This window comes from Gouania willdenowi, chromosome 4 (genome assembly GCF_900634775.1).
Source record: "Gouania willdenowi chromosome 4, fGouWil2.1, whole genome shotgun sequence".
Lineage (NCBI taxonomy): Eukaryota > Metazoa > Chordata > Actinopteri > Blenniiformes > Gobiesocidae > Gouania > Gouania willdenowi.
Window position 1 is genome coordinate 37,057,390 of NC_041047.1, and position 12,073 is coordinate 37,069,462.

At 37.7% G+C, this 12,073-nt stretch overlaps 2 protein-coding genes across 2 annotated transcripts in view; one reads left to right on the top strand and one right to left on the bottom strand.

The window, feature by feature from the left end:
• Window positions 1-203, bottom strand: part of hdlbpa (high density lipoprotein binding protein a) — a 65,913-nt gene extending 65,710 nt beyond the window's left edge. The window contains exon 1 of the mRNA XM_028444681.1: window positions 151-203. The gene's annotated coding sequence lies outside the window, so the exon portion shown is untranslated. The remainder of the gene's footprint in view (window positions 1-150) is intronic.
• The window catches only part of farp2 (FERM, RhoGEF and pleckstrin domain protein 2), a 93,410-nt gene continuing 81,408 nt past the window's right edge, over window positions 72-12,073 (top strand). Inside the window, exons 1-2 of the mRNA XM_028444683.1 lie at window positions 72-434; window positions 2,518-2,738. Of these exons, the coding sequence (XP_028300484.1) occupies window positions 2,541-2,738 (198 nt within the window). The 5' untranslated portion in view covers window positions 72-434; window positions 2,518-2,540. The remainder of the gene's footprint in view (window positions 435-2,517; window positions 2,739-12,073) is intronic.

Sequence of the window (12,073 nt, forward strand, 5' to 3'; positions counted from 1 at the left end):
ACATGTGCAATGACAAATAAAGCTGACTGTTCTATAGATCTAGACATAGATCAGTCATGTGACGCACACGTGCAGTCAGCGTTTATCCCTCGGGGTCAAACTAGGATCTAGATTTAAACCGACATCGTGTTAAAACCTCCTCAGTCTCACCTCGTCGTTGGTTCTAGTGTTGAAAGAAGAGCAGTGGGTTCCGCTGTGTTTATAGTTATTATGAAAGCATCACAGGCAGCTTTAGGAGCTATTTTCAGTGAACAAAGCTGAAATCTCTCCGCCGACAATTTAACCAATGGCGAGAGCCCGCGAGAGCGCCTCAGCCAATCACAGAGCAGCTGTGTGTGTGCACGCTGCAGCGGGTGGAAGGCGACCATGGAGCTCAGAGTCCGCTGTGCTACGGCCAACTTTTAGCCTTTACTTTACGAAAACCTCGCTCCACGGTAAGTTTTTCTTTCACTTTTAATGTGTTTATCGCTTCGTATTAAGTTATTGTTGCTCATACTGCAGCGAGGGCTTACTTTGAAGAGTTAACGTGATACAGTCCGAAGTTGTGTCTGACTTGGTTCTTCATTCAAAAAAAGCAGGTTTTTGTTAAATGTTCTGCATGTTTTTCGTAGTTTTTTTTTCCTCGTCTCTTTACGTACAACAGTCACGTCGGGCCGCTGACCCAGTTTGGGCCCCACACGCAGCTTAGATTTATGAGCATTAACTAAAGGCGGGTCGCTGTCCTTTCAGCTCATATTCAATCATATTATTTATGTCACAAAGTGTGTGTGTGAGAGTTTACCATTAAATAAATCTAATAGTTTGGATGAATTGAAGTGTTGCCAATAAAGACGTTATTGCGTCTGCAACAAAAGTCAGAAAAACAAGAAGAGGGCTATAAAACAGTCGGTCTGCGGGCCAAAAGTGGCCAATAAAAGCCTTTTATATTCTTATGTCTTGTCGTTTTTATAGTATATTTTTATATCCTGGGTTTATATTAATTTGGAAATATTATAACATGACTTCATATGTGTAAAACTGCACATTTTTCATGGATATTTATATATTTGGGTTTATAAAGTTAAACATATGCCTAAACTGTCAGTATAAGTTAGGGGTGTAAGGATACATTCAACCAGCGATTCAGTTCGAATCCCGATTTTAAAAAAACTAAACAAAAACTCAAATCAGAGATTGCGGCACATAGAGATCATATTTTAGAGAAATGCAATTCTTCTTTTTTTTTTTTTTTTTGCATCTGAAGCAAAGAAAGAAAGAAAACCCAACATCAAAATATACTGAATGACACACATTATGGCAAGAATATCACTAAATGTAAGAAAAACAGATCAAATGATAGAAAAATTTACTAAATGATTCCAAGAATCATTTAGGGCGCACGGTGGCTTAGTGGTTAGCACGTCCGCCTCACAGCAAGAAGGTCCTGGGTTCAAGCCCTGGGGTGGACTTGGGTCCTTTCTGTGTGGAGTTTGCATGTTCTCCCCGTGGGTTTCCTCCGGGTACTCCGGCTTCCTCCCACAATCCAAAAACATGACTGTAAGGTTGATTGGAGTCTCTAAATTGCCCATAGGAGTGAATGAGAGAGTGAATGGTTGTCTGTGTCTGTGTTGCCCTGTGGACTGGTGCCCTGTCCAGGGTGTACCCCCGCCCAGCTCCCTATGAGAGCCGGAGATTGGCACCGGCAGACCCCCGCGACCCTGTTAAACGGGAATAAGCGGGTATGAAAATGGATGGATGGATTCCAAGAACAGGCAAATAACAAATAAAATGACATGAGAAACAGACAAAATGAGGAAAACTTACGACAGCAAAATGACAGAAAAATACACTGAATGACACCAAAAACACACAAATCAAGGGAGGGTTGTACAAAATCACACCAAAAACACACAAATATACACACAGTAATTAGTGATAAATGTACTAAATGGTTCCAAGAATATTTGCGAATTAAATAAAAACAAAATTACACTAAAATTCACACTAAATGGGAGAAAAACGACAGCAGAAGGACACAAAGTGATAGAAACACGGATCAAATAAGAGAAAAATTAACTAAATGATTCCAAGAACACGTAAATAACACCAACAACACACTACATGACTAAAATGACACTATGTATAACGGGAGAAAAACAAACAAAATGACAGCAAATAAACACAGAAAGAGAGAAAAACACATAAAATGAGAGAAAACTGTACTAAACGATTCCAAGAACACACAAACGACACCAAAAGCACACAAAATGAGGGAAAATGACAGTAAAATCTACGTAAAATGACAGCAAAAGGATATGAAATAACCAAGCAGCACTAAACAACCCACGCTCCTCTATTGATTAAGCAGAGTATTGAAGCACATACTGAGCTGTATCCATTTTAGCTGATTTATAACCATTTATCTCTGGTAGAAGTATATTGTGTGGAAATAAAGACACTTTTAGAAACTATTTAGTGGTTTTTCATGTGATTTGGCAATAAGATAATAAAATACCACCTCTCACCGTGTGTTCTCAGGACGTTAATTCTCCCAGAAAGCCATGGGGGAGATCGAGGGTTCCTACCGGGCCCTGCAGGCCCCCGGGACCAGATTGGGTGCCCAGTTCAATGCCGGCATCAGCACCTTGGAGCCAGGGCAGAGCCTCAGTGGAAACCCAGTGAACGGAAGAGTGTACGCCAGGCTGATGCAGATCAGAGTCCAAGGTCTGGACGACACCCAGGACTTCTTCGACGTGGACGTAGGTTTCTTCTTCTTCTTCTTCCTCTTCCTCTTCCTCTTCCTCTTCCTCCTCCTTCTTCTCTCATTATATCCTCTGCTGTTTACACTGTAGTGTGTAGCACAGCGGGCTAAGGTCGTGCTAGCTTACCATCGTGTGGTTGGGCTAGCTGACAGCCGCCACATGGCTTTGGTGCTAAAATCCCTTCTTTATTACCACTTGTTGTTATAGGGCCAACGTAGTGTAACTCAGTGGTTCTCAACCAGGGACCCCCACTGTATCTGAAGGTGGTTGAACACAGACATGAACATTGAAGAACAGTCATGTGGAGACAGGACCATCTATAAGGGGGAATAAAGGGGAGAGATTTTTGGGGTCCATCCATAAAGTCAGTAAAATGATGGTTTATTGTTCTATGAATCTGAATATTATCCAGTGTTATCCAGGAATGTTTACTGTTATTTGGGCCATAGTATATAGTAGGAATGTAACTATATCTAAATCTCACAGTTTGGTATAATCACGATATTAACCTCATTGCGGTATTGTTGGAAAGCTCAAGGCTTACAGTTAGCAGCAATGCTAACAATAAGAGGAATGTTGACCTTAAAAAGAAGAAATGTCTGTTCATGACATTATAAACTGAATACTAACACATACAGGTTCTTTAGATTAAGTGCAAACATTCAAATGGAGTCAGGAACATTTTTAAAGGCAGCACAGGTATAGAAACAGCCTAGTAACAATAAATAAAATAATAATCATAATAATAAAAACAGCCAAAGAAATCAAAGTAGTGTAAACTTCCTTATTCTGTGTTTAGTGTAATTTGAGTCAACATTTGAGGTTAGGACCTAGGGTTGGGAAAAAATGAGAAATTTGTAGATAAAAAAGAAATGTAAATTTTAAAAAAAACCAAATCCACCACAATTTTTTTTTTTTTTTTTTACTTTTTTGTGTTCCGTCCTTGTGGGGTACCGTAGCGCAATGTGAGCCCGCCCCCTCTTTGTTTATATGTGTTTACCCTTTGAGTAGGCTATATGTGTGCCACAGACATATTTAATGTTTTATTCACACTATGCTGAGATGCTAAGTGAAAAGTTTATTATTTTTGTAATGTTATAAAATATGTAGTTATCTGATTCTTAATCAGAAAATTGAAGCTACAGTGAAGTTGCTGTTGCACTTTTACTTAAACGTGGTTAAAGCTTGAAATTGTAGAATAACAGAGTCTCATTTACTTTTTATTTTGGGATTGTTCTATGTATTTTAACTCTCGAGGACAATAATAGCAATAAAGTTGCACTTTTGACAACGTATCAGTCGTCTGCAGTTATTTTTAAGTGCATTGAAAAAAAAAAAAAAAAATTGAAACTTTTTTTTTAGGCAACATCGCCCAGCCCTACTAGAACTAGAAGTAACCTCATTGTCAACATTCATTTATTTATTTATTTATTACAATGTAATTCAACATAGATATAAAATAAGTGTGCAGCTGATGTGATGCACATAGAAGTTTAAAGCTAGTGCTAGCTTTACACACACACACACACACACGCACACACACACACACACACACACACACACACACACACACACACACACACACACACACACACACACACACACTCTGTCATCAGTAGGTTAGAACTAACCTGTATCACAACAGTCTAATCCAACAATAACAACAGATAAACGGGTGTAACTACACAACGTCTCTTGTTATTTCTTGAGCTGTTCTGAGGGACCATAGTTGTAAATGTTTCTTTTACAGTTTTTAAACCAGACTGAATTGTTTGTTTGACACAATCCTTAAACTTTTCAGGATGCTGGGTTGTTTAGTGGCTGCTCATGTTTCTCGTATGTAGCTCACGGTACAATAGCAGTGTTTCCATATTGTCCACCTTTTCTTCTTCATGGTTTTGTTGATGTGGTGAAACCAAAACGTTTCCACTCCTCTGACTTGTAGCTGCTGCATCATGCACTAGTTCTTCAAACTCCTTCATTTCTACGTCGTTCTGCTGCTTCCACCACCCGCCATGTTTCCTTTAACCTCTGACCTCACACTGTCCCACGCCATTGGCTTAACCGCCTGTAATCTATGACGACGCTGCAATGCATTATGGTACTTGTAGTTTACGCTGAAAATGTCTGATACAACCAACCAAAAAACCTAATTTTAAGCACAACGACTCATTATTTTATACCATGACATAACCACGATGATATCGAGGCACTTTAATACTGCGGTATTACAATATCGGCAATATTGTGACATTCAGAAATAATCAGAATTCAGAAATAAAATGGGTTGAAAATTGACCAAAAATGGTGGCAAAGGTGGTGAAATGGAATTTTAAAAACCACAGAAATTGCTTAAAAGTTGTAAATTAAAGTAGCCAAAGTCTAACAGAAAAAGTAGTAAAAAAAAAATAAATAAAATGTTGAATAACAATAAGAAGCCCTTAATTTGTCCTTTATTTGTCCCACGAAGGGAAAGTGTCCACATTGAAACAATTAGTTGGAAAAATTAGGTAATCAAACTGTCAAATGATAGGTATGACATATCGTGAATATGGTTAAATTGGCAAAAATACGCATAAAATGTTTTTATTTATTTATTGGTCTGTTTAACAGGGACAGTGTACATTAATATCAATATAAAAAATTTACCAGATTTAGCCATCAGGCTATTTTTCATCTGTAGTCCCTGGACAGAATCCTTAATTGTCACTCTAAAAGAAAATATGGTGACAAGAGGTTAAAAGTGTCAATAACGGCTCAACATATGTGACATTAGGTTAAAAAAAAAGTTGTGGTAAGGGTTCATAAGTGCTAAAAAATGTCTTGTCTTTACAAGACCTTTTAATGCAAAAATGCATTAAAAGGTGGAAAAATATGGTGAGAAAAAGTGATAAAAATAGGTTAAAACATGGCAGGCTTGGTGTAGTTGCAGAAAAAGGGTCAAAATAAGCAAAAATGTGCTCAAATTGTTCAGAAAATACTCTTAGTTTCTTGAAGGTGTCTGGCGAAACCCTCACAGTGTCTCTCGAACCCAAGGTTGAGAAAGCCTGGTTTAACTCACCCAGGCACTTTTGAGATTCTTGGCTGTAATTTTTGTTCCTAACTTGGGTTACTGCAGCTAAAGCTCTGTGGTTGGAGAACGATACATGTCGGCTGAGGAAATCACATCTTCAGATATTATTTACCAAAGCTCTGAATGTTTTATATCCACACAAATCCTGTTTAAATATTGCACTTTGCCTTCAGTGGACTCCTCAAGCTGCACCATTGCACCACCATCTCGCCCTCAAACAGGAAGCAATAAGGAAGTGGGCTTATTGCTTCCTGTTTCCTGCATCTGTTGAGTATCTGTGGCTGCTATTGCTATTTCCATCCTTGATAAATGGAGAATAACTATGAAGGTAGATATTTTGCAAAATGGGAGAACTTTCAGTGGCCAAACGATTGATGTATTTTACAAAATCTCGAATCTGTATAATGTGACGAAGCAATAAAACAATGAACATGCCAATGAATGTCCAGAAGCGTAGGCTGTGGCCGGAATGACTTAATACTCTCTTTCTGACCGCCTTCTACTCTTAAACATGTTCATAAATAATTCCTAACCCCTTTAGCACCAAAATAATATCTGTAATATTACGTGAATATCTGTAAAAGTCAGGTTTTCTATTAGCTCAGTCTGCTAACGCGTAGCATCTCTTCTTCACTGCGCAGAATAGCTGCATCCCAACCGAACACTGGGTTACCAGCGCCCTCTGCTGTGCATCTATAGCGTCGAATTGAAGAAGTTGTAACGACAGAGTTGTGGTTGTAAACAATAACTGGCACAAGTAATTAAAAAAAAACATGCGAGTAAATGTTGGATTTTGTTGGATGTTGATATTTCTTTGTATGGATTGCATTTTTATTTTATTTGTGTAAATATCAATAGGTCACCAACCTTTGTGAAGCTGTGAGCTACTTCATAGGTACTAAAAACCAAAACTCATATCTCGATATTTTTTTCTAAAAATGTTGATATAAAGATATAAATCTCGATATTTTTAATTCTTACCAGAAAGACCATTATGGGTTAAATTTACTGATGAAAAAAGCCACACTGACACATTTATAAACACAAACAGCTGCACAGTATGAGACACTTGGCTTTTTCCACTATAAGGGACAGCACGTGTGAGCGAGTTCTGTAGTGTGACTTGTTTAGGGGAAGGTCTATGTTAGAACGCACTCAGCGATACATCTAACTGCTTTTCATGCTGCTCTGAGAAGAAATGAAATCAGAGACTCCAAAAATGAGTATTTTAATACAAAGCAGCCTATTAAAATATATATATCAGAAATATGGAAAAAGTGTAAAGGACTCTGTTTAACTATACTCGATGAATAATATGAATGCTGTGTGATTATATAAATAAAAACCAGTTTAAAATATAGATATATGTTGATTTAGACAATATTGTCATTTTCTATATTGCCAAAATAGAAAACTCAATATATCAAGATTTATTGCCCAGTCTGAAGGTCTGTCAGTTAGAAAAGCACATCTTAAATACTACGTTTTCACGGTTACACTTTAATTAGAGGCTAAGATAATAAGGAAGGCCAGCAGTAACTTAAAAAGGTAGGAAATCCTCATTTATGCAGATTTATTCATTTTTGTTACATTTCATAGAAAATGATCATCATCCTATTTTACTAGCTACCAACAAAAAAACTTTTAACTAATCTTAGAACTTGTAACATTTGTAAAATGTAACAATTATGTAATTTTTAACGAAAATCTGCCTTGTGTTTTTAACAAGTTGGGCTAAATTACGGCCGGGCCCGTGGAACGTCTCCGCGCTGAATAACACGTACCACGTTCCTGAGAATTCAATCAAATGACACTGAATAAAAAAAGGTCTCTGAGAGGCTCTTGGCATCCGCTCATAGAATATCCATGTCAGATTACAGCCCGATTCAATAAGCATTAACGGAGGATTAGTCATTTGAAAAATGGGGGCCCCCTCACGCCCCCGTGGCACATATGGAGTAATGGGCCCCGTTCATATATTGGTGTGTATCAATGATTTGGTACCATTAACTGTCACAATATTTGACTCGCACATAAATGAGAAAACAACTTAAATGGAAATTGGCAAAAAAAAAGGGGCTCCTAAACAAATTGTGCGAGGCATAATTGGAATCTACGTTAAATTACCTTTGAAATGATGTATCACATGACTACGTTCCAATAAATTCAGAAATTACCGGAAATGGTGGTGGGCCCCCGGGCCCATTTTTAAAAAATGGCCCAGAGCATCTCATCATATTAATTCATGGAGTATTCATACCAAACTGAATTCCAATCGAACAAGAATTAACGGAGGAGTAGTCATTTGACAAATGGGGCCCCCTGGCGCCCCGTGACACGTACAGGGCAATGTGCCCCATTTGTCTATTGGTATGTGCCAATGATTTGGTTCCACCAACCGTCGTAATATTTGACTCGTAAGTAAATGAGAAATCGACTTTTGTTTTTTTTCTTTCCAAATCAAAAGTCGGGCTCCGAGCGTCGATGCGTACACATCCATAGATTATATCTACCAAATGTCAGCTCGATTCGTGCACTAATAACAGAGGAGTAGTGATTTTAACTCGAGTACACAATAACAACAAAGTGAGTGGTGTTTTGAGTCCAGTAGCCCGGCCTAAAAATATATCTTAAATATATCATATTACATTTAACATACCACCAGCTGGAGCTCCTGAGGGCACCTCACATGGTTTATGAGGGCTACCTGGTGCCCCCTGGTCTACACATTCATTTCACACGTGTGTGGATTTTTAATACACAAGTTCACATCACATTCTACAAGCTCTGCTATATTCCAACATCTCTACCTTCATAAATAACTAGTAGTGTTGAAACTGTTGATTTAATGATGCTGTCCTTAAAGCCTGTGTAGTGGACAGATGTAGTTTATGTCACTGCTGAGACACAGTTTATAATCTCACACACCATATGTCGTCTCAGAGTCCCACGGCTAATAGAGCGCCAGGACACATGTTGAATTTGTGCGAGTGTGTGTGGAGTTGTGGGTAGTTACTGTGCCCAGCTCAGGGTTGGGGTCAATTATAGTTGTAATCACGTATTTGACAATTAATTACAAATTTGGCATTTTACAGTAATAATAATAATAATACATTTTATTTAAAAAGCGTTTTTAAAGACACCCAAGGACACTTTACAAGTTCAAACAACAATAGCAAAACAATGATTAAAACAAAGAAATATAAATCAGAAAAAAAGAAAGAACATCAGTAAAAAGAAAGTAATTAATAATTGTAATTTCAAAAATCTGTTGTTGTCAAAATTGTAATTGTTTTCAGGTAATTGACTTTGTAATTGTATTTGCCATGAAAATTCTACAAAAACTGACAATCATAATTGAACGCAAAACTGGGGAACCATGTTACAGTTCTATGTACACTATCTACACATACATAATTAACAATTATTAAAATATGTTTCATATCAAGCTTTGCCACATTTTACCATTTTATATATATATATATATATATATATATATATATATATCCAGGGGTATACTGACACAAAAAAGGCTCAGACGTCCACACCATAAATATTAAAACCTATATTATCATTGATTAGGAAGCCTCACAACGTAACCAATAGATAGGAAATAAATTAGATGATAGATAATTGTTTTTGTGTATTTTACAGCTGATTTAGGTCCCGTTAGCATTAGCGATGCTAACAGAAAGCTAACACAAGAGGAAGGTTAACTTTTATTACGCCATTTATTTCAGGCTCTGTAATTGTGATGAATTGTAATTGAACTTTAGTAATTGAGAATGTGATTGAAATTAACTTTCTGAGGATAATAAAATAATTAAATTTAACACTGTGTTACATATTGCTGTTGTGTGTAGTTGTTTTTTTGTTTCTGTTTGCACAAAGCTGTGACATTCATCAGCTTCAACAGAAAAAACCCACTTTACACTCTGAGCGTACTGTTGTTGTTGTTTTTACTCACTTGGACAAAGCGTAATACCTATTTTTTCTTCTACTACTACACTGTAATTGTATTTTTTTTGTTCCTGTGCGTTAAAAATAGAAAGCTAATTGCAGTGTGTGGAATGTCTGCAGTGCTTGTGGCTGCAAACAGAGAAAACGTCCTCCCTCATTGTGGCTTTTCGCTTGTTCAGCTGCACAAATGTTCTCACTGTAGTTTGTCTCCAGTCTTCACCTGCACACCGTCAGGAGGAGAAATGCACTTTATTTATTCAAAACATATTCACTACATCAACAATTATTCAGTCCCTTGGCTTAAAGCAGTGGTTCTCAAACTTTCTTTTATTTTTCAATCCAAATACTCCTGTTTGTCTGACTACATTATTTTGCTTAGAATGCAATAAACAAATCATCTATAGATGATAATGATGGAATGAATGAGTGATAACACATTTTAAACAATCTCATTTTGTAAATAAGTGAAAGAAATAGTATTTAGTGTCTCATGTATAGATTTTTCTATACTTTCATATTTAACCATAAATCCACCTTATAAATAAAACCCCATATTTTTTATGCTGTCATCTGTACATTTCTCTCTCTCTCTCTCTCTCTCTCTCTCTCTCTCTCTCTCTCTCAAGTACCCCCTGTAGTGTCATCACGTACCGCACATTTACACACACTGACTTATAGGCTTGTACATTATTATTTAATGTATGAGTTAAAGATTGTATTTAGTATTGTGCATTGTTGGAATGTCACTGCTAAATACATATTTTCATATATTTTTAATTGATTTATTCTTTGACACAGGCGTGAATAGTGTCGGGTTTAAACGGGTTCAAAAACAATCAACTAAATGAAACAATAGAAAAATATTAAAATTAGTGGTGGGGGGACATGTCTAGAACTATTACTGCAGGTCTCACATAATACCTCATTTAAATTAGAAAAGTTCGTCTTTGAATCAAATGTTATCTCTTGTCTCTACAGTGTGTGTGAGTATATATTTATATATATATATATATATATATATATACACCAAGCATGAGTGAATTCTAACTACATTCATCATCACCTTCACCAAGTCAACTAATAACTTTTAGCTTTAAAGTAATGTAATTTTTTTTTTTTTTTTTTTATCCCTCAGAGTTATACATTTCAAAATTTCCCAGACCCCCCTACAACACTGTACGCTGTGAAAAATTCCTGGTTAGTACCCTGTGTATTATGTATGTATTAATGTTAAAAATGCACTTCTTACTTTTACTTGCTGATATGATAATAAATATCCATGGATGGTCCCTGCAGTGTGTAAACCTGACAGCTGTGATTGTAGTGGACAGGAAGAGAGAATGAGCAGATGATTCACTGTGAGATCAGAGGGAGGGTCTGACTTTGATCAGCTGCCCATCATATACTGCAGGTGCGTGTGTGTAGCCATTGTCGTCATCAGAGAGCATATGTTCTCCTCCCACCTCCACACAGCAGAGGAGAAAGCTCAGCCTTGTGATGACTGGACCCAGGGAGGCAGGGTCACCAGGCCAGGAGTTACACAGGCCTCTTTTATCCCCTCCCCATTGCCCCCCACCGGCCAGAACATCAACGTCACCAGCAACAACAACGTAAAGAAATAAAGAGAGCGTCAGTGTTTGTGGAGTAGGATTTGTGGAAGTTTGCTGCGTGAAAAGGCTGTAGATTTGGGGTCGGGGGTGGGGGGTCCAGGCCAGGCCTTTCTGTTTCAGTGTTAGCAAACAGGAGCATAAATAGCTGGGGGGGGGGGGGGGGGGGGGGGGGGGTAGTTTTATAGAGTTAAAAGAGTAGTTCACAGGGAGCAGTTATGGCCAGGACAAAGTTTGAGTTGGGATGTGGGGGAAGGGACACACACACACACACACACGCGCTGAGGAGTCCCACTCAGGAATTTCAACCACTGGCCCACTGCAGGAATCTTGTTTTGAGCTGTTGGAAATATGTTCACAGGCTTGTTTTATCTTTTTAATCTTGTTAAAGAGTAACTAAACTAAACCCCTGCTTTCTCCTGACCTGCCACTAGGGGGGATTTAAAAAAAATGCCTTGATTATGGGCGGGGTTCCTGAAGCAGCTAAGACACGCCCAGTGTCACAGCACTGCGTAGTAACAATTGAGCTAAGGGTGTAAGAAAAAAATCGTATATCGATTCAAAAAAATAAGTGTGCAGCAGTTGTGATGCACATAGAAGTTTAAAGCTCGTGCTAGTTTTTACAACTCCTGTCCCTAGTTGGGCCTTTCTATATTACAGTGGAATACTGTCTACAATAAAACTCACCCTCC